The sequence below is a fragment of the Anabrus simplex genome, chromosome 9 (assembly GCF_040414725.1).
Source record: "Anabrus simplex isolate iqAnaSimp1 chromosome 9, ASM4041472v1, whole genome shotgun sequence".
In the NCBI taxonomy this organism is placed as follows: domain Eukaryota; kingdom Metazoa; phylum Arthropoda; class Insecta; order Orthoptera; family Tettigoniidae; genus Anabrus; species Anabrus simplex.
The window spans coordinates 105356501-105384408 of NC_090273.1; the positions used below are offsets into that span (position 1 = coordinate 105356501).

The 27908-nt window shown below is 39.9% G+C and overlaps 1 protein-coding gene across 3 annotated transcripts in view; it reads left to right on the forward strand.

Moving 5' to 3' along the window:
- The window catches only part of LOC136880998 (facilitated trehalose transporter Tret1), a 33114-nt gene extending 22825 nt beyond the window's left edge, over window positions 1-10289 (forward strand). Inside the window, exons 2-3 of one of the 3 annotated variants that reach the window (XM_067153574.2) lie at window positions 7851-8077; window positions 10132-10289. In XM_067153574.2, coding sequence (XP_067009675.2) covers window positions 7851-8077; window positions 10132-10197 — 293 coding nt within the window. In that variant the 3' untranslated portion in view covers window positions 10198-10289. Of the gene's footprint in view, window positions 1-7850 lie in introns of all 3 variants that reach the window. The other 2 variants (XR_011018699.1, XM_068229210.1) reach the window with 2 other exon arrangements.
- The last annotated feature ends 17619 nt before the right edge of the window (window positions 10290-27908 follow it).

Consider the following 27908-nt stretch of genomic DNA (forward strand, 5'->3'; position numbering starts at 1 on the left):
GCCTTGTGCAGGCTTCTTCGGTAGGAGTAGGCTATGTGCCGGCACTGGGACATCTAGTTATAAAACCCGCTATAACAAATTTATCGCGTATACTGCGATTTAAAATCCTAGTCAGGAAGGGCAACCGATCGTTAAACTATGGTGTATGATCTAAGAGGCGGGGTGTGCAAAAAAGCCAGTATTAAGTAAGGGCTGTTGATAGGGGGCGTTAAACCTTGTGCAGACTCCTTCGAAAATGATTTTGAGTACAAGACGTTGATGGTGATTCATCTGCCGGATGGAGGCAATAAGCCTTGTGCAGGCTTCTTCGGTAGGAGTAGGCTATGTGCCGGTACCGGGATATCTAGGTATAAAACCCGCTATAACAAATTTATCGCGTATACTGCGATTTAAAATCCTAGTCAGGAAGGGTAACCGGTCCTAAAACTATGGTGTATGATCTAAGAGGCGGGTGTGCAAAATAGCACTGTGTGTTTTAACCTCTCCGTACAATCATGTTAGGAGCTTACACGGTGAGTTACAAGTAGCTTATCAGCACACCGTGTCTTCGTTCAAGGTTACTACAGCAGGAAGATACGTGTACAATTTCAGCTAACACCTGCATTCCACGCCTCGCTCAGAATGACTGCGCCGATACAACTTCAAGGACTGTGGAACAAAAAAAATGTAACCTATAGCCTACAGTTTGGTTTAGTGTGCATGCCTCTCACCCGGCAGTCTCGGGTTCGATTCTCTTGGGAATAAAAATATATTTTACAGATTTTAAATCGCAAGAATTTGTTGAGTTGCCCTTCCTGACGTAAAACTAGCAGTATCTAGCCTCTTACATCATACACTATTGTTTTCGACCGGTTGCCCTTCCTGACGTCAAAGAACTAGGATTAAGAATCTGTTTTACAACTTCTAACACGAGAATCGGGGATTTACAGCTAGATGCTCTTCTTAGATTTTTAAATCGCTGTATCACGAACTATTGTTTTACAGCCGGATGCCCTTCCTGACGCAAAACTAAGATTTTAAATTGCAAGAATTTGTTTTAAGACTAGTTACCCTTCCTGACACAAAACTAGCAGTATCTAGCCTCTTACATCATACACTATTGTTTTTGACCGGTTGCCCTTCCTGACGTCAAAGAACTCGGATTAAGAATCTGTTTTACAACTTCTAACACGAGAATCGGGGATTTACAGCTAGATGCTCTTCTTAGATTTTAAATCACTTTATCACGAACTATTGTTTTACAGCCGGATGCCCTTCCTGACGCAAAACTAAGATTTTAAATCGCAAGAATTTGTTTTAAGACTAGTTACCCTTCCTGACGCAAAACTAGTAGTATCTAGCCTCTTACATCATACACTATTGTTTTTGACAGGTTGCCCTTCCTGACGTCAAAGAACTCGGATTAAGAATCTGTTTTACAACTTCTAACACGAGAATCGGGAATTTACAGCTAGATGCACGTCTTGGATTTTAAATCGCTGTATCACGAACTATTGTTTTACAGCTGGATGCCCTTCCTGACGCAAAACTAAGATTTTAAATCGCAAGAATTTGTTGAGTTGCCCTTACTGACGCAAAACTGGTAGTATCTAGCCTCTTACATCATACACTATTGTTTTCGACCGGTTGCCCTTCCTGACGTCAAAGAACTCGGATTAAGAATCTGCTTTACAACTTCTAACACGACAATCGGGGATTTACAGCTAGATGCTCTTCTTAGATTTTAAATCGCTGTATCATGAACTATTTTTTACAGCCGGATGCCCTTCCTGACGCAAACTAAGATTTTAAATCGCAAGAATTTGTTTTAAGACTAGTTGCCCTTCCTGACGCAAAACTAGCAGTATCTAGCCTCTTACATCATACACTATTGTTTTCGACCGGTTGCCCTTCCTGACGTCAAAGAACTAGGATTAAGAATCTCTTTTACAACTTCTAACACGAGAATCGGGGATTTACAGCTAGATGCTCTTCTTAGATTTTAAATCGCTGTATCACGAACTATTGTTTTACAGCCGGATGCCCTTCCTGACGCAAAACTAAGATTTTAAATCGCAAGAATTTGTTTTAAGACTAGTTGCCCTTCCTGACGCAAAACTAGCAGTATCTAGCCTCTTACATCATACACTATTGTTTTCGACCGGTTGCCCTTCCTGACGTCAAAGAACTCGGATTAAGAATCTGTTTTACAACTTCTAACACGAGAATCGGGGATTTACAGCTAGATGCTCTTCTTAGATTTTAAATCGCTGTATCAAGAACTATTGTTTTACAGCCGGATGCACTTCCTGACGCAAAACTAAGATTTTAAATCGCAAGAATTTGTTGAGTTGCCCTTCCTGACACAAAACTAGCAGTATCTAGCCTCTTATATCATACACTATTGTTTTCAACCGGTTGCCCTTCCTGACGTCAAAGAACTGGGATTAAGAATCTGTGGCAGCACGGTGCTCTGTTCATTAAAAGATGGCGGATGACAGCTAACGAAATTGCCCGCATGATAGCAGCATAGTGCTCTGTTGGTTGAAGATGGCAGATGACACCTGTCAAAAAAAAGCACATGGCTTTGCTTCCAAACAAGAGCACGTGGAATTTACCGCCACAACAAAGAGGGCAGCACTGTACTCTGTTGCTTAAAGATGGCGGATGATGGCTGTCAAAAAAGCACGTGAGTTTGTTTCCAAACAAGAGCGCGTGAAATTTTTCACCACCACATTTCAAAGGTATCTAGCTAAAGAGGGCAGCACGGTGCTCTCTTGATTAAAGATGGCGGATGATAGCTAACAGAACTTTTCAAATTGCCCGCTACTACGTGCTTAAGGTAGTAGCCATAAAGAGGGCAGCACGGTGTTCTGTGGATTAAAGATGACGAAATTGCCCGCATGATAGCAGCATGGTGCTCTGTTGATTAAAGATGGCGGATGACAGCTGTCAAAAGAAAGCACATGGCATTGTTTCCAAACAAGTGCACGCGGAATTTGCTGTCACCACATTTCAAACTAAAGATTGCAGCACTGTTCTCTCTGGATTAAAGATGCTAAAGAGGGCGGCACGGTGCTCTCTTGATTAAAGATGGCGGATGATAGCTAACAGAACTTTTCAAATTGCCCGCTACTACGTGCTTAAGGTAGTAGCCATAAAGAGGGCAGCACGGTGTTCTGTGAATTAAAGATGGCGGATAACAGCTGACGAAATTGCCCGCATGATAGCAGCATGGTACTCTGTTGATTAAAGATGGCGGATGACAGCTGTCAAAAAAAGCACATGGCTTTGTTTCCAAACAAGTGCACGTGGAATTTGCCGCCACCACATTTCAACTAAAGATTGCAGCACTGTTCTCTCTCGATTAAAGATGGCGGATGACAGCTGTCAGAAAAGCATATAGGTTTGTAAAGCACGTGGAATTTACCGCCACCACATTTCAAAGGTAAGTAGCTAAAGAGGGCAGCACGGTGATTAAAGATGGCGGATGACAGCTTTCAACAAAGCATGTTGATTTGTTTCCATACAAGAGCACGTGGAATTTGCCGCCACCACATAGAGGGCAGCACTGTTCTCTCTGGATTAAAGATGGCGGATGACAGCTGTCAGAAAAGCATATAGGTTTGTAAAGCACGTGGAATTTACCGCCGCCACATTTCAAAGGTAAGTAGCTAAAGAGGGCAGCACGGTGCTCAAAGATGGTTGCTGTCAAAAAGCATTTTTCAAATTATCCGCTACCGCAAAGAGGGCAGCACGGTGCTCTATGGATTAAAGATGGCGGATAACAGCTGCACGTGGATTTGTTTATCTCACGCTAGTGAGGTTAAGTTGGTAGCACTAAGGTTTAGGCCCGCCAAGATGGCAGCACTGCCGATGACAGGTGACGAATTTTACATCTACTACGATAAAGAGGGCAGCACAGTGCTCTGTGGTTTAAAGATGGCGGATGACAGCTGTCAAAAAAGCACGTGGCTGTCAAAAAGCACGTGGCTTTGTTTACCTCGCGCTAGTTAGGTTAAGTTGGCACTACTGAGGTTTAGGCCCGTCAAGATGGCAGTACTGAGGTTAGCGATGCGTTGTTGTCTGTCAAAAGGCACGTGGCTGTCAAAAACACGTGGCTTTGTTTACCTCGCGCTAGTTAGGTTAAGTTGGCACTACTGAGGTTTAGGCCCGTCAAGATGGCAGCAGTGAGGTTAGCGATGCGTTGTTGTCGATGACAGCTGTCAAAAAGCACGTGGCTTTGTTTACAAATTCAAATCTCGCGCCAAAATTCAAATCTCCCGCCAAAATTCAAATATCCCGCCAAAATTCAAATTTCCCGCCAAAATTCAAATTTCCCGCGGGAGGAGGCCGCAGAACTCTCCCATTACACTACTGCTGACCGCTCTCAATCTTTCAAGGCTATTAAAGGCCACAACAACTTTCGCATTGCCTGCCTCTCAAGGCACACTTACAAATGAACAGGGGTACCTTGTACCCATTCTACTGGACCTTAAAAAAAGGTTAATTTAAACGGCCTTAAGTACAAAAGGAATGGAGACGAGAACTTGCACTCCTACATGAAACTAGTTAAAACATAAGTGGCGCAAGGCCAATTCAACAGGGGCTATTCCCACACTAGGAAGGTATAAGAAAATTTTAATACATTAGGAAAGAGAAGAAAATCGGTTATGAAAACGTAGTCACCTCAGATCAAAATGCAGGGGAGCTCGAGAGGGTAAAGCACTCTCTATCCCCGATTTACAGTTAAAGTAACATGAAAATTTTACATCGAAATGGTATAGGTTACATCAAAAATGGTTTCGGACCTTCCCCTAGGATTAAACTGCTGAGCTAGCAAGAAAATAAAGATGTTACACGGCCATTACCTTTTTGAAGGGCTGCTGAGTGATGAAAGAGGCGCTTCCCGCCTCCTGCTATTCTTCTATACACTAAGCTAGATGTTGTACGAGTGGCCGAGGGACCAGAAAATCGGCGACTTTTATACCCTCGTGGAAGATTCGAGACCTTTCATGGATAATTAAGACACACCCACATGCGTTTATTGGTCGGCTAAAAGTTACAAGTCAAAAATGAAGAAGAAACCTGTGATTGGAGGGAAATTAATTACATAAATTACTGATTGGGTAAATTCAAAACAGGCGAAAAGAAAGGATTAATATTGCCAACCCACCAACGAAAGAACGAAATTTAGTAAAGACAACAACTTATGAATACAAAATATCTTCAAGAAAAGTTCCTTCACTTCGCACCGGGGTGCATGGTCATAGTTTTTGGTAGAGACATCTGTGAGAGAATGTTCACACTTCTTGATAATTAGTAAACAAAAACAATTCGAAATTAACACAGTGACATCTTCAGATAAACGGTTGTATTAATTCAGTTTTAAAGTTCAGAGTTTCAGCTGTAGAGGAGTACTTTAAGGCGGAAAATTCAAATGTGCGGCGTATAGGTGTACCAACCGGTACAATTATTATTCCCCGAATGTCTATGAAATTGAATCACGATTGATATAATTTATTTATGGAAAATACTCGTAGAAAATTCTAGTCAATATCACATTAATCATAACCTTGGTTGAATTCTAAGTCATATATTTAAATTAATTCATTATGTCTGTCAGTTATTATTACTTTCATATCGTTATACGCCAATATAACGTGAATTTATATCTTCACATGATCACTACATGCATTCCTTCATTAAATTAGAGCTACTCAGACATACTCTAATCTACCTTCCACCTTAAAACATAAGAGAGAAAAATTCGAATCTACAGTAAAATAATAGAAAATATTAATTCTATGAAGAAGATCACAGTATAATCTACTGAAATTGAAAGAAAATAATACAGTTGGGTACTCATTTGTAGCAGATGGGAGTCGATTCTTTGTTGGTCCGTCCTCGTGCTGGATTAATTACATCACGGCTCCGGTTGATTTACTTCATAGCCCTAGCTGCTCATCTCTATTAGGCTGTCATCGTAGAGGTTATGTCCCACGAAGGAGGCCCCAGTCGAAGAATTGATGATCGTATGGATGGGAACATCCCTCGCTGGTGTAAATTACAGCAGATGATGTCCAGTTGATTTAACTCGTTCATAGCTGAAACTAATAAAATACTTCAATATGTACACTGGACCAGATTATAACACATGATAGAGTGTTTCTTGAATAATACTCCATTTATAGTTTGGAAATCCAATGTTAAGCTGCTGTATACTTTCATTACACAACTCTCTTGCACTTAAAAATTTGTCTTCTTGATTAACAAATGTTTAAAGTTATACGTCTCCATGAGCCGAAGTCATTTCTAGTGGAAATGTCCCTGAACATGTTGTCTGTTCGTAACTCATAGAATGTTCTACACTGTATTCCTTTTAATGCTAGAAATAATAGCGTAAGATAGCTCTTACCCACGAAGAGAATAATAAGTTTTTTTTTTGCTAGGGGCTTTACGTCGCACCGACACAGATAGGTCTTATGGCGACGATGGGATAGGAAAGGCCTAGGAGTTGGAAGGAAGCGGCCGTGGCCTTAATTAAGGTACAGCCCCAGCATTTACCTGGTGTGAAAATGGAAAACCACGGAAAACCATTTTCAGGGCTGTCGATAGTGGGATTCGAACCTACTATCTCCCGGATGCAAAGAATAATAAGTAAGAGAGTAAGATTGTAAGGGAAAGTAATGTTCTGAGAGAGAGTAAAGCTCGTCTGGACGCGTCTTATATTAATTACTGTCCTGGGAGACGTGTATGCTAGTCACACATTTATTGGTTGTATCGTACACTTAAAATATCATTGGTGTGGTCCTTCTCTTGGCAGACGTTTCTAGAATGATGGAGTCGATTTTCTTACGCACACACTTGTCTGCGTATCACGTGATTTACACTTCACTTGCAGCGAATTTGAAGAAAACAGAGAAACAAAACGCTATCCTTGGGCGGGCATGTGTTCCCTAGCTCTCATTCGATCAAGGTCAGACTTTCAGCTGTTCGCCTCTTCTTGCACTGGCAATAGAAAGAATAAATTACAATAGAAAATGTCACATTTTCTTTCTCCAATAAACATGTACCATTTTAGACGGGTACAATACAAAGCATCAGAATAAATTGGTCATGCTTTCAGAAAAAAAAAGAAAATTTTCTTTGGTCACCTCTAGAGAATGAACACAGACAAACGAAATATATTTTTGAACACTATGCAAATTATGAAAACCATACCTGCTATTTTCAAAGAAGCCGAAGAACATATGGAACCACTCAACATTAAAAAAACAAATTGCAAATAGAAAATAAATTAGGAAAGGTATATTTGATTGTAAATTTCCTGACAAAGGCAAGAAGATCAGGCAATAAATGGACGGAAGAAAGGAAAACACCACACGAAGAAAGTTTCGGAAGACAAGAAGAAGAAAACTGTTTCATGCGATTCTAAGATGGCCTAATCAAATGAATGAATGATAAATACTAATATATTCTAGCATTCGAATCATTGTGATTGATTAGAGAATCTACAAAGGGAAATAGATAGTCAAAATGTTCTTGTAGTTGGTATAAATAAAGGAAGAGCATTCCTTCTGAAAAGAACAAAATAGATCAAAAGTGGACAGTCATTTCTATCTTTAAATTAAATACCGTGTTTTACAATTTCGGTGCCACCATTTACCGGTATGTTAGTGGAAACCAAAATAAGCAGCCTCTAAAACCCCGTCTCCTTGAGCTCCTAAAAGAACAATATTTTTCAGCTAGGTTTTCCCCCTTTTATCTTGAAATTAAATACCGAGTTTCACCAATAGTTGTATAAGATCGATACTGTTTTCTTAACATGGAATGACCTCATAACGTAACATATATCCTCTTTGTTTCAGTAAATCTGAATTCAGTGGGCTATGGATTTGCTTTAGGATGGGCTGCTAGTGCTCTTCTGCTTCTTCAAGAACCTGATTCTCCCATAGGAGTAACTCTTACGTCAGATGAAGCGTCCTGGGTAGTCGCAGCGCTTTTCTTCGGAGGATTTACAGCGACGCCAATCTTCACTGTACTTCCAAATATAATTGGAAGAAAGAATGCCGGTTACATCACAGCAACATTCATGGTAACTGGCTGGATCATCATCATATTTGCTAACAGTGCTACTCACCTGTATATCGCAAGATTCATGTGTGGATTTTGCGGTGGCGGTCATCTAGTTGTTTCGCCCTTGTATGTGGTGGAAATCGCCGACACGAATATCAGAGGGATGCTCGGATTGCTATATACTGTACATTATAATGGAGCTATTGCTTTTGCATATATTCTTGGTGCTTTCATTTCGTATCACAATATGCTGTATGTTGGCGTATCTATACCACTGATATTCTTATGTCTATTTTTCTGGCTCCCTGAAACTCCTAAATACCTCTTACGTAATGGAAGAGTAGAAGAGGCTACAAAGAGCTTGCGTTGGTTTAGGGGAGACGATCATGACGTAAAGGGAGAAATTGAAAGTATCATGGAATCGATGAAAGCAATAGAAACTTCTGAGACAGGCTCTACGGCAATCAAAGATATCATATGTTCCAAAGCTGCACTTCGTGGATTTTTTATTATGACAGTATTGGCATTCAATCACCAGCTAAGTGGAATATCACCCGTTCTTAACTACACTACTAAAATATTCCAGGAAGCGGGAGGCGCAATACCAGCAGAATATTCTACAATAATTGTAGGCTTCTTACAGCTTACTGGAAATCTGGCAGCTCTTTTCCTGGTAGAACGTGCAGGGCGAAAAATGCTATTACTAATCTCCGATTCATTAATGGCGACGTCCCTTCTAGCGCTCGGAGTATATTTTTATCTTAAAGATATAGACGTTGATGTTAGTGTCATAGGATGGGTCCCAGTTCTTTGTTTATCAACTTTCGTTGTCTCTCTCTCGATTGGATTAGGTCCTTTAATATACGTAGTCTTAACGGAGATCATTCCATCACCCATACTGTGGATTGCACAAAAGCTTTGTTACTGTATACTGTGGTTTATGGCCTTTATAATGACAAAGTACTTCTACATAATTGTGGACAGTCTTAATATGTATGGAAGCTTTTGGTTATTCACGGCGTTTTGTATTCTACCTATGCTAGTTATAATTTTTGTACTTCCAGAAACAAAAAACAAAACATTGGAGTCCATTCAGGTAGAAATGAGAGGAGTGGGAACAACGGAAATTGCCGAAAATTCGCCCAAAGTGTAAACGAAGAGTCAAGTGAAATACGAACGTTTGAAATACATGATATTACTACGAAGACTGAAGCATCCTCATGACTACAGAAAGGTCTTGATGAAGAGTTCCTTTTTGTCTGCCTGATGGCAATGGTACTAAAAAAACAATATGAGTTCATTTGTTATAGAATGTGCATCCTTTTTTCTTTTGATTCCAGTGCAAATGGAAGGAATGGTTTGTATTCTGCTGAGACGGCAAAGAAATAGGCAATTTTAGGGTAGAATACAGAAACAGGAATAGCTTGAAACAAAGTTATCTATTTGAAAAATCGTTTTACAGAATATCTTCAATTAGAGCTGTCTGCCGTTAATACTTAGGATCTGACATCGAGATAGTAGTCGGAATTCGTGTCCGAATCCCCCTACTTTCAGGATGGGGCCGTTGACAGAGTCCACAAGAAAGTCCAGTAAAGTTCTGAGTAGTTGCCTATTTCTTTGCCGTCTCAGCAGAATACAAACCATTCCTTCCACTTGCACTGGAATCAAAAGAAATAAAGAATGCACATAATGCACTGACAGATTTTCAATCATTAGGTTGGAAATTTGGTTGTGCCTGAATCCTCGCGACAGATTGATTGATGTATCGATCTGAAACGCAAGAGTTCGGTTTATGAGAAGACTACATGTTCAGCTCAAACAACTTTTAAAATATTTCTTATTTTCCACCTTACAAAACATAATTAGCCTATATTAAAATTAAAATAAAATGGTGTATTTAATGAATCAATAGTACAGAGAAAAATTACTTCTGTTATGAAATTAAATTACTATTATTATTATTATCATCATCATCATTTCATTTTTCTGAACAATCTAATGGATGATAGCATCAATAAGCAATCAAAATAAAACTTCTTTTATTTTGTGTTGAAATGCCCGTTTAACTTGCAGATACTTCAACTGAATCGCAGACCTCCCAGACCACACGGCAGTTATGAGATTATACAGCAGTTCTGAATATGGTACAATGCACAAGAGATTTTATGTAATACAGTTAAGTTGTAAGAGACTAAAATATTACGAAATAAACATTTATTAGAGCTAAGGAATCGCATACATAGGGATTATTTCAACAACAGACTTACCTTCCTTAACAACCCATGGTAGAACATTGTTGAAAAATTGCCAGATACCATTACTTCATATGTGATCATTTGACAGGAAAATGGTATGGAATAAGAGTTGCTGGTAACAATGATAGCAAAGATTACGTCTTTTCCTTTTCTCGACTTCTTAACCTTCCGCCGGTTTTACCATATCCCTTTGTGGTCGCGGTTGCGAACTGTGTCGCATATGTGGATTGGGGCTCTGTTTTACAGTCAGATGACTTTCCAGACGCCAACTCTTCTGGAGGGATATATTCCCTGTTGAGTATTTCTGTGATAGTTGGTAGTGCGGTGTGTTGTTTGCATACGAAGAAGAGTGTATTTGGATAAACACAAACACCAAATTGAAGAACTCCCCGAAATAAGGAGTAATTCCACCTGTGGGTGGAGGCGGCAGAACAACACCCGCGGTATCCCCTGCCTGTCGTAAGAGGTGATTAATAGGGGCCCAAGGGGCCTTGAACTTTGGAGCGTGGGTTGGCGAACACGGGGCCCTCAGCTGAGTCCTGGCATTGTTTCCACTTACTTGTGCCAGGCTCCTCACTTTCATCTGTCCTATCCGATCTCCCTTGTTCAACTCTTGTTCTTTTCTGACCCCGACGGTATTAGAGCACTCGATGCCTAAGGAGTCTTTCATTTTCAAGCCCTTCGTGGTCCTTGCCTTACTTTGGCCAAATTCTTCAATTTTCTAAGTGTCGAATCCCTTCCATTTTTCTCTCTGATTAGTGTTATACCTATAGAGGATGGTTCCCTAGTTGTACTTCCTCTTACAACGATAATCAAGACCACCTCCTAAGGATGTAACCAACAAATTAAGAATAATCTTTCAGGAGAGAGGAAAATTATTTTGGATTTTTTCATGGTGTACACTACTTTAAACAATTGCATATGCAATTGTACAAATAAGTTCATCTATTAAAAACAATATTTTATTGTTAAGCAGTGGAAAAGAATCTGCAAGTATGTCTTGCGTTCGTATATAACAGAAAACAAATCCTGTAATCTGCACTTGAAACAAAAATGAGAGTAAATAATATTAGTGTAATAATAAAAATAACAAAAATAACTAAAAATTCAAGGAAATGTTTCAAAATATAGATGTTATATCGTCTATGTCCTTTATTTAAGTGATCTATTACACCTGGTGATGAGCTGTCCATCATCCTGATAGACGTTATGCAGGTTAGGTACCAAAATGGGCTTCTAAAAAATTAATGTGCAGTACATTTAAATCTTACCGAAGTTGTATAGTATTTTTGAAGTGATTCCAGATACTATATATGAGTTGACTATGTGTGTAAGTACAGAAGATATTATGAGTATAATTTTGTAAATAATATAAATTTATTTAGGTTGGACTGTGTGTTGAATAGAAAAATTGTTTATGTAAATTGTATAATAGTGTATTTTAGGAAAATGTCTTCTTTTCTTTTTAATTTAAAATTTAGTTGTTGAGAACAATGTATTTTTGTGTATCATTTGACACCGAGGTAGAGACCACATTTGTGAATAGGTACTTTGATTTGATTTTGATTTTGATTTTGATTTGATTTGATTTGATTTGATTTGATTTGATTTGATTTGATTTGATTTGATTTGATTTGATTTGATTTGATTTGATTTGATTTGATTTGATTTGATTTGATTTGATTTGATTTGATTTGATTTGATTTGATTTGATTTGATTTGATTTGATTTGATTTGATTTGATTTGATTTGATTTGATTTGATTTGATTTGATCCATTTTATAGGTCATTACATGTTTTGACGAGTTTGCTGTATTTTTATTATAATTAGTTCACATTAATTTTAATACCTGAAAATTATAACTTAAAAAATTAGACTTTCAATGACTTCAAGTTTGCAGTGCCCTCTTAGAACAGCATAAAATTAATATTTGCCTGTAGGAAAGAATAACTGGTTCAGTAAAATAATTTTATAAGCTGAATATTATTGTCTAGAATAAGCTACATTTATTACATTTTGAAAGAAAAATGAAAATATGTCATTTGTGGGCATTATACGTTCTGATTCTGTCACCCGTGCGGACAATATACGATTTGTTTTAAACGCTTACTTCCAAGGTATTATTTCAATGTTACAGTATACAGATAGATAAAATTTTAAATACGGTACCATATAGAGCAGGAGTTTCCAAATGGCGGTCCGCAAGGGCTTTAAGGAAATGTTTTAAGAAATGTGAAGAAATTTTACGAAAACTAGGGGACCCGTGCGAGATATCTCGCATGTTCATAAAGTATGTGGTTGAGTATCCCCCTGGTGAACTACTGGTGAACTAAGGAATACACAAATCAGTACAATAAAAGACAGTCTTCCTTACCAGTTAATGTAATCTTTGGTTTTTTACTATTTACGGTATCCATTTGAACGGAAGCAAATGCAAGTGCATTGTAATACTGAAGTTCCGGAAGTGATTTTTGGTTTTACTATCATTCTTTTCTTCACTGATAATTACAACATATTATAATGACATAAAACAAGCGTCCCAGGGGCAAAAATGTTAAGTAAACTGCAATGATGGTGCGTATTTTTCTACAGCAACAGTATTTGCAAATCGCACCCTTCGTACAGTTCTTTAAACTCAGTTTTAAAGAAATTATCGATACTTTTGAAATGAGAGTGAAATTCGTCACTGCTAACGTCTATTCTCTTTCTTTACAATACGCATTTGTCACGATCAGTTACTTGTGAGCTCCGCAAAAGGGATCTATACTACTGAAATAATATATATGATATTTCATAGCTCGTTCAAAATGTATTAAGTTGCATAAGCTTTATATACCCAAGTCAGAACTAATTCATTCTTTAATATTATTTTCTTTTTTTAAATATTCACTTAACCTGAATAGATTATTTTTGATTTTAAAAAAATTAAATCCAAACTTCGGCGGAAAATGTGTCCTCACAAATGCTATGGGTTTCCATACCAATTCTTGAGCTCCATGCCAACCAGACTGTGGACATTTTTAAGCAACGTAGCATGCAATGAATACCAAGAAATACAGTGGTCTGCCAAATTATTATACTCAGATAGAAAAAACATGGAATTGCAAACATTTTGGCAAAATAAGTACATTTCTGGTAATATTTCACGCATTTTCTTTATTTCATTTGTATTTTACATATTCTATTTACCATTTTACACAGAAAAAAAACAGTTTCTTAACTACAATTGTCTTTGTAATGATCAAACGTTTAGTATTTTGTGAAGCCACCCTTAGCCGCAATCAATGCAGAGACCCTTCTTGGCGCACTTGTAATCCATTTTCTTGCCTGTTCCTCCATATATGGGCTGTTCCAAACCTCATTAAGTCTTTCTAGCAGCATGTTCTTGCATGTAATGACACCTTGTTTAGTAATTTCTTTCCCCAGTGCTTCCAAATATTTTCTCTTGGATTCATGTCAGGCGAGTTGACTGGCCAGTCCAATACATTAATTTTTTTGATTCTGTAGGAATGCTGTTACTGATTTTGTCTTGTGGCATGGTGCTGAATCATGCCTGGAGGTAAAATTATTTTTCGGGAACCAATCTGAGACTTGAGGCAAAAGTTCGTTCCTTAGCACCAGCTCCTACTGATCCTTCCGCATTGTGCTTCGAACAATATACAGAGGGTCATTAATCACAGACCATATTATTATGGGGAGAGGATTCTCCACCCATTCTACAACACAGCCTTCATTGAATTTTTTTGCATTGGTGCGGCGTCGAACTAACTTTGTTTTATCATCAAGGGTCTGTATGGAAGATTAATCTGAGAAGCAAACCTAAAAAATACAATGCCAGTGTAAGAAAGTATTAACCAATATTATTTTATATCATGAGAACACAGGAAATTGCATGTATTTTACAAACCTCATTCCAATCTTCCTCTGACAAATTTTTATGATCCTTAGCCCACTGAAACATTTTTTGTTTCATACCAATTGTCAACTTTGGTTTCTTTAAAGGGCGGTGGCATTTCACATCAATCTCTTTGAAACGCCGCTCTAAAGTTCTTTGCGATAAAGCAATCCCAGACTTCCAAAGTTTATTGGTTAATACTTCAGCAGGTGTACGACGATTTTTTGTTGCATAATTGCGAATTATTCTGTCAATTCTGGGCAAAGTTATCCTCTTTCTGCCACACTGACCTCTGCGGCATGAATTAAGAGGTGTTCTTGTTTTCATTTTTTTTGGCGATATCTCTCACCGATGACTATGAAACCCCCACGATTGATGCAATCTGCCTTTTGTTATACTGGCAGCGGGTAATAATGTAGAAATTGTGGCTTTCTTATGAGGGCTTAAGTCACAAAGCTTTCCCATCTCAATTTGTAGGTTAGAATCTCTAAACTGAGAATAACAACAGATTTAATGCATTGTTCCACACGGCTTCTTATTACTAAGTACTGCGCATTCGTTACTGTAAAAGTAACTTGCAATTACAAACCTTAAAAGAGAACAGATAGACCACAATAACCATAGGACATCAACAAACAATAGTAATACACAACTTGCGCGCCAATAGTGCTGACATTCCAGACTGACCAACAATGACATGACACTATATCAGGACTTGCCAACTTCTTGAAATATGTAGCAGTCTCCAAAGAATAAATAACTCATGAATGGACAAGCTGTAGAACTACCAATGGAAAATATAACAGCTTTTCTCTTCCAAAAGGCAAATACTTGTTCTGAGTATAATTTGGCAGACCACTGTACTTTCATTGCCATTGGTGTAAAAAGCAGTAATAATACATTTATTGCAGCCAATGGCCATAGAGAAACTTACATACTGTACAAAGTAGATTATTACAAATTACAAAATCATCAAATAATTCTCAATCTGCACAGTATTAACTCTCTTCCGAGCAGAATTTCTTAAGCGACATACGCCGGTTCTCACAAAATTGCACGTGGTATCGATCGCATAGCTTGCCACACAATGAACAACTACAGTCCTCACATGGCTCATGGAACTTGAAGGACATCGAAAATGTTAAGGCCACGTTAAAAGCAGTTTCAAAACTTCGTTCTTCTCTCATTGGTAGTACTGGCGGGTACACAGCGCTGATCAGTCAAAGAAACTTTCAGGAAATACATTGCTTGAATTCTAGGCTCTTACAACTGTATATCACTGTTCCCTTCACACTACTTCCATTAAATTGTCCTTCTTCAAGTTTTTTTTACTGCCTTATTAATTCCAGTTTGTCTTTATGTATTTTTTGTCATTTGTCAAATAATTAATATGAACTAATAGTATTGGGTTTTCTTTCAAATTTTATTGTCCTGGGTAAAATAATGTTTATACTTAATTTCATTTTTATGCAATTACAAAAGAGTGTTTTAAACAATTAGAGTTATTAAACCTTCATTTCAATTGAACTATTCACATTATTTCATACAGGTACCTCTGTTCTATTTGCAGAATTTTACGAAAATTGACATATTATTAAAGTGCAGCCCGTGATCACGCGGCCCTCGAGCCCTTACAAATCGGAAACCCATGTGTAGAGCAAGAAAAATACTCCATGAAACTGCATAAAACTCAATTTTGTACAGAGGTGGGCATTATATGTTTTGATTGGTTGCTCCTCAGTCATATACTCAATGGCTACATCAGCACATTCGGGATTCAATACGATTGCGGGAGGATCTTTACCTAAATGTACGCACGGCGTACTTATATCTTAGTTGATATCGATTTTTCTAGTAATGCAAAGTTGTCTCCGAATTACAGGCCACGAAAGCTGTTCGTGGAATATCATTAAAACTCATTTATTCGTATCATTTTTGCCCTCTTGGACAGTGTTTGAAGTCGAATATCTCATGATGATACAATGTTCACTTCTTTTCGTTCCTCCTGTTCCCTTCCCAAAATCACTTCATCCTTTGGCTGTGCTCCTCTTTCCTTTGTTCTGTCCACAATGTTCCTGTCTTCTTATTCTTCTTCTCATTTACTATAAATTTTGTATTCCTAACTTTGTTTCTGAATTCTTTTCTGTCTCCTATCATCTGTCCGTTGATCCCCACCTGCCTTAAATCTTCCTCTGTTTCATGATACCAATTTGTTTTCTTACTTGAACTGTTTACTACATCAAAGATTTCCTTTGTAAGTCTGTTGTTGTCCATTCTCTGTATGTGCCTATTGAAAATTAGTTATATTATTACCATTAATATTATTAACTATCGTTAAATATTAATAATTATCAATAATTGTTAATATTAATTATGAATATTATTAACTAAGTTTTAATGATTTTTATTTATTTATTTATTTATTTATTTATTTATTTATTTATTTATTTATTTATTTATTTATTTAATAATTATTAACTATTAAATATTAGCTATTATTAACATCGGCAGGTAGTGGGGCCGTGGGATAGAGCACCTAGATCTATTGCCAGCCACCTTTATCCTGAAAAATTAACTTCCTAGTCATTTCTGTGCAGGCTGAGTGAAACCCTGGGTTTCTCCACGTACGAAAGATTATTTTCTACATTTCTTGTCTTCCTGTCGGAGAATCAAATTCACAAGCTTTCACATGAACTGAGCACACCTTTACCGCAACCCCCTTTCTCTGTCGAATCTGCAAGTTGTTCCTGAGATTACGGGGGCACATGGGTGGCCGTATGGCTGTCAGCGTCTTGGACGTGACGTACTCTCCTTTCGGCTCTCCGTGGCAATTCGAAATTTCACCTTCTTTATATTATTGCTGCCCTAAATTTCATCTCTTCCTTCCAGTACAAAAGCCAAGTATCTGATTAACCCTTCAGCACTGGCGTTTAGTCTCTCACACCCATGCCACATGTTTTTGTACTTGGTGGACGAATGATGGGGGGTTGCAAACGTGTTTCTCCCTTATCTAGTTTGACTTCGCACTCTCGGGTTGCATGATCAGTTACAGAACCGGAAATAATAGCCGTTTGGGTCAGTCAGACTTGGCACCGGTGTTCATGTTACACATCTAACAAGGGGGCATTCCCTACTCGTCACCACCGATTTCGATCAAATTTATAGAACATGCAGGGCTTGGCTAGAAATGAAAGTACCCGAAGTGGGAACTCCAGATGGCCAAGCGTATAGAAAATAAAAATAAAAATAAAAATTTTGACGCGGCTCTCGCACCGTATAAGCCACTTACGTTAGTCCGCACGCCGAGCAGTTGTTGGCGTAGCGGTAAGAACGCGGACTGCTACTTCGCTGGTCGTGCGTTCGACTCCCCGTGTGGAGACTGTTTTTCTGTCAACTTTTATATTATTCATTTTCCAATTACGCAAAGAGGTGAATAATTCATTTTATTTATTTATTTATTTATTTATTTATTTATTTATTTATTTATTTATTTACTTATTTATTTATTTATAAGCAAAAGGCATAGAAAAAGTAAAAAATTGGGATTTCATTGTCAGACTTTTTTCTACCTGTGCCAAGATACTATTGTTTGTGTACAGTCGCCAGGAGCAACCTTCACTTGTCAGGTGAAAACGAATCTTATTGCGAAGCCGCCTCTGTGGTGTAGTGGTTAGTGTGATTAGCTGCCACCCGCGGAGGTCATGGTTCGATTCCCGGCTCTGCCACGAAATTTGAAAAGTGGTACGAGGGCTGGAACGGGGTCCACTCAGCCTCGGGAGGTCAAATGAGTAGAGGTGGGTTCGATTCCCACCTCAGCCATCCTCGAAGTGGTTTTCCGTGGTTTCCCACTTCTTCTCCAGGCAAATGCCGGGATGGTACCTAACTTAAGGCCACGGCCGCTTCCTTCCCTCATGCTTGTCTATCCGTTCCAATCTTCCCAAGGCCCCTGTTCAGCATAGCAGGTGAGGCCGCCTGGGCGAGGTACTGGTCATACTCCCCAGTTGTATCCCCCGACCAAGAGTCTGAAGCTCCAGGACACTGCCCTTGAGGCGGTAGAGGTGGGATCCCTCGCTGAGTCCGAGGGAAAAGCCGAACCTGGAGGGTAAACAGATGATGATGATGATTGTGAAACGACTATTCACGTTTATGGCATATACCCAATGAGGCTAGATACCTAGTAAAGGAGAAAAAAGAAGAATTTCTGTTTGAACACGTCGGGAAAGTTCGCAACTCCAAATTTTCTACAATTGTGCGCTCATTAAAAAAATGACGTCCTATATACCTTTTGTATATAAACAAATAAAACAAATTAAAATAAATGAATAATATAAAAATTGAGAAAAATATTCTCTACACGGGGAGCCGAACCCACGACCATCGATTTACTAGTCCAAGCTCTTACCGCTACGCCAACAACCTCGGCGTGAGCGCTAGCGTAAGTGGCTTATACGGTGCGAGAGCCGCGTCAACATTTTAATTTTTATTTTCCATGCGCTTGGCCATCTGGAGTTCCCACTTCGGGTACTTTCATTTCTAGCCAAGCCCTGCATGTTCTATAAATTTGAGCGAAATCGGTGGTGACGAGTAGGGAATGCCCCTTGTAAGTGCACACACACATTCCTATAAAATTACGTCTACGCGCACTAGAGTGTTAAAAGTAATGTTTTCAAATGTTGATTACTTACTTCTCGGTGGGTTTAGTATGAACTCTTATATTAATGAAATTTTATTTAGTGAACTATGGCCAGTGAACAAGAAAGTGAGCGTATAGCAGTGTTATTAACAGAAGACTGAAACCCAACCCCAACCCCCATGGCACTACAGCCTTTGAAGGGCCTTGGCCTACCAAGCGACCGCTGCTCAGTCCGAAGGCCTGCAGATTACGAGGTGTCGTGTGGTCAGCACGACGAATACTCTCGGCCGTTATTCTTGGCTTTCTGGACCGGGGCCGCTATCTCACCGTCAGATAGCTCCTCAATTCTATTCACGTAGGCTGAGTGGACCTCGAACCAGCCCTCAGGTCCAGGTAAAAATCCCTGACCTGGCCTGAAATCGAACCCGGGACCTCCGGGTAAGAGGCAGGCACGCTATCCCTACACGATGGAGCCGGCTAACAGAAGACTGAAAGCGATTTAAAATCAAGCCCTGGCGAATCAGACAAGGAAGAGAAAGATAATGTGATTTTTGTGCAAATTTTGTAAAGGTTTTTATGTTTTAAGTCATGCCGAATTTTCATGCCAGGGGTATCCAGTTTCCAAATGTTTATAAACAACAAATTCAATCATAGAATTTCAAGGCCGGAGTGATTATTTTTGAAGGAAATGTTTTGCATTTAATGTTTTGCTATTTTAGAATACAGTATACTGTAATATCAAATAATTCAAATTCTAGACCCTAATATTTTTTGTTACGAAATGTCTACTACCACTACACATTTTTACAGTAACTCTTAGAATTTTAAGTGCATCTGTAAAATGTAGCACATAAGCATGAATAACGTTACCTATTATTTGTAAACCATTTTAACTATTAAAATAATTAAAACTGTTTGTTGCTTATAATTTGGAGTAATATATTTAAAAATATACATGGGTCTGTGAGACTAGGCGCCACCACTAAAGTTACGACGTAGAGTAATATTTAAAAAATAGACTACAGGCAGAAGAACAAAGCCTTTAAATGTTGACTGTATGATGTACATGGCAAATCCCCATAGAGCTAGTTTTCGGCTCTTGGACTTAATCTTTCACATGACCGTCACTGTTATTTCCCTTATTTTTTCGCTTTACCTGTAGAAGTGCATAGAAAAAGTTCTAAATAAATGTTGTCAAACGCAATTTTCCGGTAAAATCCAACCGTAAAAGAGTTGTTTATCTTAGACCAAAATCCCCCATCTATAAGCAATTATTTGATAATCATTTTTGGAATTGAGATTAAATTTCTAGAGACTAAATCGCTAAACTTTATCATAGACATTCCTTGTTATTTTAAGTACCATGCTATTTGTTTGTCCAGTCTGTCTCTCAAGAGTTTTGGTACCAAAAATGGCGTCAATAGATCAAATCTTATACCTACTAGCTGTAGTATGCGTCGCTGACTGGACAGTCATATAGAATGTGCAAAGTTATCTAACTCCCCAGTTACTTTCCGCCAATATCCAGGCAGGCTGTTTTACTCAGGACACAGCAGTAATCCCATCTAAGGGGGATGAGTGACAGCAGAAGAAAAAAATCACTTCACAACAATGATCAATGTAATGTTATTGTTGGTCAGTTTTATGAGCTGTCGATACTGAAGGCCTTCACGTTTGGTTTTCTTCCGACTCAGAGATAACATAGCATCTTATTCCATGACTCTCTCATGTCTTATTCTTCACGTGGTCGTTCCTTTACGACCTTTTCTCATTTTTTATAATCACCTTCACAGTTTTCCTTGTCGACACGGACCGATGACCATGCGGTTGTACAACTTAAGAAATAACAAAAACCATCACCAGTTAAGACGATTAAATAATGCTAGCAATGCTCGGTTTGATATGGACTAAGCAACAAATGTCTAAGTTCATGAATTCTATGATCATGGTCGGTATGGTAAAACTGCATACAACAAATTGGAACTTGTATTCTCTATAACTTTTATTATGTAATAGCCTACTTTCCAATAGTACCAATAATATAGGAACTTAAAAATAAAATTTTAGGCACCTTCCCCTAAACTACCATTTTGTCCAGCGTGAATAAAAAGTTTTTATGGCCTAGACTATAGCATCTTATTCCCAGACTTTATATACCGATTTTCATTAAATTCTGTTCACCCATTATCTCGTGGCTCGGCGTTGATATGGACTTAGACAAAAAATCGAAATTCATGAATATCTCTGTTATAACAGGTACATTAAAAATGTATAAGACATAAATAACCGTAAAATGAATTCTATATAACATTATTTATGTAGTATTTATCGATAGGATCATAAATATTAGAGAATTAAATTTTAAGCCTTCCCCTAAACTACAATTTTTATCAGCGTGAATATAATTATTTATAGCCTAGGTTGAAGGGCCTCATTCCCCGACTTCACCTACCGATTTTCATTAAATTATCTTCAGCCATTTCCTCGTGATGCCTGTACCTACAGACAGAAAGAAAATCAACAAGTTGTGGCGGCATCAGGAAGAATGAACTCGCCCCACATACAGAACACACCCTTGTGCACGATGCAACATTGCATCAGGGTATAGCTTGCTAAACTAGCGTCATTCGGCTGCGTGGAGTGAGCATGAGCATCACGCCTGTTTGTGTCTTGTTGGTGTAATCAGTGTAACCTATCTTACATGCAAAGGTGTACTAAAACTGTGTGTGGTGTAAATAAATCTTATTATCCATGAGGGCTGGTTTATTTATGAACGATGTGGAGCTGCCTACAACCAAGACCCCATAAATGGTGACCCCGAGTATGGAGAACACGCTCATACCATAACCTATCTTGGACCACGTGCTTCACCACAGATCACGGTATGTTACCACACTTTATTTCAAAGAGGCATTAGACTGTTTACTTCATTGGAACTACCACCTCTTCCGAGTATGAAACCAATTCGACAAACGACAAAAACAGTCGCCAGAATCCTAACGGCCGTCGGTGATACGCATCGCTTCAGTCCGCACGCGGCAACTTTACGCCACTTCTCTCTGTTACGCCGCATCTGCTAATCTTCAAGAACGCAACACATCATCTAAAAACTTGTATGTATATAACCTACGTTTTACTTGTTACGGAATATTGCAAATTATTCACAACATAAATTCGTTGTGAAGTTGTACGAACATCACAAAGAAATGTATAGGCCTACAATGGACAGTACCTAGTTTTCTAACCATACTTACAATCTTGGTGTTAAATTGATGTACGTAATCCAGCAATCTTCTGTGCAATTTTCTTTCTCTGTTTGCTAATTAAGGCCTAAGATACAGACTACTCCACAACATAGGCCTACCCTATTTGCTGTTCAAACAAGTAAAATTACTTTAAAATAACCTACTTCTCATGCATTACTACTGCTTGAATTGTTGTACTATATATATATAAATCGTAATCGTGACTTTTAGTGGTTTCTAAGTTGTTGCATTACAGGTATAACATACAGTTGCATTATATGGACATTCCTCAAGACTTAAAATGGACATTGGAACCCACGGTTTATGCTTAATATTTTCATTTATAACCAAAATCAGTGTGTAACATCTGCAAGATTATTTTGTTAACTTATAGTTTATATGTTTGTGAATCTCTTATCATATGCTAGGCCTACCTGCATAATATTTAGTTTCCAGCTAACCTATAAGATTGTTTCAAACTATTTGTAAATTTGTGCTTGTGTTGCTCATCCTCACATCTTCATTACACTTACACAACTACACATCGTACCTCTGACTACTTCTTTGTCATCTTGTACGGTATTTTCCGAATTCTTTTTCTCCTTGCCCCTGTGTTGTGTACCCATCTTGATTATGGCGGAGGATCGATTAAAAGCTTTAGAGGAACAAAATAACAACTTGCAGAACCAACTCCAACAACTTATTGCTTTGACGAAGCCTTTGCAAGAGCAGAACGAAGCATTACTAGCCCGGCTCCAGGAGCATGAGTCTACTGGTACCGATGCTACATCTAGCAATGTTGGCCAAGTTGCCAAAATCTCTGCAAAGCTACCACCGTTCTGGTATGACAGACCAACTGTTTGGTTCGCCCAGGTTGAGACTCAATTCAGGCTCGCAGGCATCACGGCCGACCAGACTAAATTTGATAATGTAATTTCACAGCTTGATACCAAGGTCATAGCCGAGGTAGAAGACATTGTCATTAACCCTCCTACCACAGGACGTTACGAAAAACTAAAATCTGAACTAGTCCGTCGTCTTTCCGTATCCGAAGAGCAACGAGTTCGCCAACTTCTTGGTGACGAAGAACTCGGCGATAGGAAACCATCACAATTTTTACGTCACTTAAAGTCATTAGCCGGTAGCTCACTTCATGACGAAAGTATATTAAAACAACTTTTCATGCGTCGACTACCCCAGCACTTGCAGGCTATATTAGCGGCCCAGTTAATGCCTCTAGCTGATATAGCAGAGCTTGCAGACAAGATCTTGGAACTCTCACCTACTGTCACACCACCATATAGCCACTTGGCCGTACATGCTACAGCTGCGCCGAACACTTTAGCTGCCCAGATGGAGGAATTGACACGTAAAGTCGATGCCCTGGCCCGTAACCAGCCCCGAGGCAGGAGTCACAATAAAAGGAGATCTAAAAGCCGTGACCGTTCCCTTACTCCACAGAGCCGGCTTTGTTGGTACCACAAAAAGTTCCAAGATAAAGCTGTAAAATGTACTAGTCCCTGTTCCTGGCAGGCGGAAAACGGAACGAACAGCCAGTGAAGACGGCAACTGTCTGTTCTACATCGGGCCGCCGTCTATTTATTTTTGATCAGAATACCAAAGCAAAATTTCTGATTGACACCGGATCTGACCTTTGCTGTTTCCCGCGTAAGCTTCTGGGAAGCACTTGCAAAGCTTCTGGGTATGAGCTGAGCGCTGCAAACGGTAGTACAATCAGGACATACGGTAGCCTTTCCATGAACCTCAACCTTGGTTTACGTCGTGACTTTCGTTGGCAATTTGTCATTGCTGATGTTAGCACAGCCATCATTGGTTCTGATTTTCTGGCTTACTATAACTTACTCCCTGACTGTCGTAACAGATGCCTCCTCGACGGCACCACCGGCCTACACGTTAAGGCATCTGTAGCTTCTATCGAACAGGCCAGCGTAAAGACTGCTGCAATATCCACCGACTCACCTTTCAGCATGTTGCTCGCTGAGTTTCAGTCCATTACTCGCCCACCTGGGATCCAACGTGATATTAAACACAATACTGTACATCACATTAGGACAACCGAAGGCCCACCAGTCTCTTGTCGACCTCGTCGTCTAGGACCCCAAAAATTGCAGATAGCGAAGAAAGAATTCGAGGACATGGTAAGGTGTGGTACAGCGAGACCTTCTAATAGTCCCTGGTCCTCACCCTTGCACCTTGCACCTAAGCGGGACAACTCATGGCGTCCATGTGGCGATTACCGGGCACTGAACGCAAGAACAATACCCGACCGCTACCCAGTACGACACATAGGAGATTTTTGCCATAACATTGCTGGGTCAACCATTTTCGGTACATTTGACCTTATCAAGGCCTACCAACAGATTCCAATTCACCCCAGTGACATTTGCAAAACAGCCATAACAACCACTTTTGGGCTGTTTGAATTTCCCTATATGTCGTTTGGGTTACGAAATGCTGGACAAACTTTCCAGCGTTTTATGGATGAGGTCACTAGAGATTTAAATTTCTGTTTCCCGTATATCGACGATATCCTGGTGTTCTCACGGGAAGCTGAAGAGCATATGCACCATCTCCGCATACTTTTCCAGAGATTAGCTGATTACGGTGTAGTCATAAATCCATCCAAGTGCGTATTAGGTGCAAGTGAGGTAACCTTCTTGGGCTATCGGCTCTCAAAGGACGGTACAAAACCTCCACCAGAGAGAATCCAGTCTCTCTTGGAATACCCTCTACCGAAGACTGTCCAGGGCCACCGCCGGTTCCTGGGCATGGTCAACTTCTACAGACGTTTCCTACCACATGCGGCTGAATTGCAGGCGCCGTTGGTGAACGTCCTAGCCAATTCTAAGCTTAAGGGTTCTAAACCTGTCCCCTGGACTCCAGAATTGCAACGTGCTTTCCACGAATGCAAAGAAAGCCTAGCGCAAACCACTCAACTCGCTCATCCATTGCCAGATGCGCCTCTAGGTCTCTTTACCGATGCATCAAATACTCAAGTTGGAGCGTGTTTGCAACAGAAAGTTGGACACCATTGGCAGCCCCTAGCATTTTTGAATAAGAAGCTTTCAGCGCGTCAAACAACGTGGCCGGCCTATTACAGGGAACTGTTAGCTGTGTACGAGGCTGTCCAGCATTTCCGCTATATACTGGAAGAACAACACTGCACCATATATACGGACCACAAGCCTCTGCTTTATGCATTTTCTCAACGCAGAGAAAAACTACCCCCAGCCCAACTAAATCAGCTGTCCTTCATATCCCAGTTCACAACTGATATTCAGCATCTAAAGGGAGCAGATAACGTTGTCGCTGATACAATGTCTCGTGTTGAAGCCATCTCACTAGAAGATGACTACGCTGCGCTGGCTCGATCCCAAGCGGACGATGACGAACTCAAAGCCTTATTGCATGGTGGTACGTCGCTGACATTAGAAAAAGTAACCCTTCCGGGCACCACGACTACCATTGTATGCGATACATCAACAGGAAAACCTCGTCCGTTCCTGACACTTCCTTTTCGACGCAAGTTCTTTGACAAGCTCCATAACTTAAGCCACCCAGGTATTCGAGCCACCTCTCGTCTAGTCTCAGATAGATTTGTTTGGCCATCTATTCAGAAAGACACTCGTGCCTGGACTCGTGCTTGTTTGTCCTGTCAACGCAATAAAGTGACGAGGCATAATATATCTCCTTTGGGGAATTTCGGAGCACCCACAGGCCGTTTCAGCCACATTCACTTGGATATTGTTGGTCCACTGCCTGTCTGCGAAGGCTATAATTATATCCTCACTGCTGTTGACAGATTTACTCGCTGGCCAGAGGCATGGCCGATGCGCAGCATCACTGCTGAAGAAACAGCAGATACGCTAATAAGTGGTTGGATCTCCCGATTTGGTCTCCCAACTCGTATAACTACTGACCAAGGAAGACAATTCGAGTCTACACTCTTTCGCAGACTTATGACACAATTTGGTACAACAAAAATCGGTACAACCAGCTACCACCCATCCGCTAACGGTATGGTGGAGCGTCTTCATAGACAGCTAAAAGCTTCTCTGATGTGTCATAGTGCAAGGTGGATAAAAGCCTTACCCCTAGTATTACTTGGCATGCGTGCGGTTCTTAAGGAAGATCTGAAAGCTTCCCCCGCCGAACTAGTTTTTGGGGAGCCTCTACGCCTCCCTGGGGAAATGGTTACTTCTTCGCCCAGTCCCCCTACTCCACTTGACCCTGCGGATTTTGTAAATCACCTAAGGAAGGTAATGGCCGAACTAAGACCTGTTCCTGCCTCCCGCCATAGTCAAGGGAAAATATTCGTCTTCAAAGACTTGGCAACTGCCTCCAATGTTTTCCTGAGAGTTGATCATGTGAAGCCTCCCTTACAACCCCCATAATCTGGTCCTTACCCTGTAGTCAGCCGTAATGAGAAGACTTTGACGCTAATGATCGGAAACAAAGAAGTAGTAGTGAGTACAGACCGTGTTAAACCTGCATACATAGAAACAAACCTTCCTCTTCCTACCCGCACCAACACACCTGACACATCTGCTACCCCCATTTCATCCAGTCAACCTAGCACTTCTTTTACACCTGACTTACCTGATGCGTCATCACCACCCAGAAAGTACACAACACGATCAGGACGCAGAGTTCGCTTTGCCCGTCCATTCGATTTGTGAACTTTCCTTCTCCGTGGGGGGGGGGGGGGGTGATGTGGCGGCATCAGGCAGAATGAACTCGCCCCACATACAGAACACACCCTTGTGCACGATGCAACATTGCATCAGGGTATAGCTTGCTAAACTAGCGTCATTCGGCTGCGTGGAGTGAGCATGAGCATCACGCCTGTTTGTGTCTTGTTGGTGTAATCAGTGTAACCTATCTCACATGCAAAGGTGTACTAAAACTGTGTGTGGTGTAAATAAATCTTATTATCCATGAGGGCTGGTTTATTTATGAACGATGTGGAGCTGCCTACAACCAAGACTCCATAAAGTCAATTTCCTTGTTATTGTGGACACGATCGATACAGAAATGCCGTTCTTTTCAAATTCTGAGCGATGTACAGACAACAATCTTATTTTATGTACGAAAGTTGATCAACAAAGACTGAGACTGATTTTTTCCTGTAGCTTCCGTGATAGTTTCCTATTTGTAACATAAAGATTTGAAAAGACCGGGTTTTTATGTAAAATGCCCGTAGGCGGCATCACTCTCGTATCGGTAGGTTGTAGCAATGCTATATTTTATAGACGCTACGTGCGTTTCGCATACCCGACAATGGAGGTGACGCGAAAGGAACTGTACAGCGCAATCAAGTTCTGTTTTTATTTAAACCATACAGCCAGTGAAACTTACGAAAAGCTGAAGCACCATTATGATCCTGAAGGAAAATAAGCCAGCATAGTGTGGAAATCGCCTAAAAAGGCAAAAGTTGTTCCATCTGCAGGGAAAGAGATGGTGATCACATTTTTTGACTGTAATGGAATGATTTACCAGCATGCAGTTCCCCCTCATACTACTGTTACTACACGTCAGTATTGACTACACTGAGGAAGCACATTGCAAAGAAACGACCAGAGCTTTCTCGTACTGGGTGGCGACTTCGTCATGACAATGCACGGCCTCATGTCGCAAATCAACTCATGCAGTTTCTGGCTCGATTCAACATTACCTGTGTACCGCATCCATCTTATAGCCCTGATCTTGCACCCTGTGAATATTTTTATTCCCATCACTAAAGGCAAATCTTAGGGGCATCCGATTTGAGAACTCTGAAGCAGTGCTCAAGAAAAGCGAG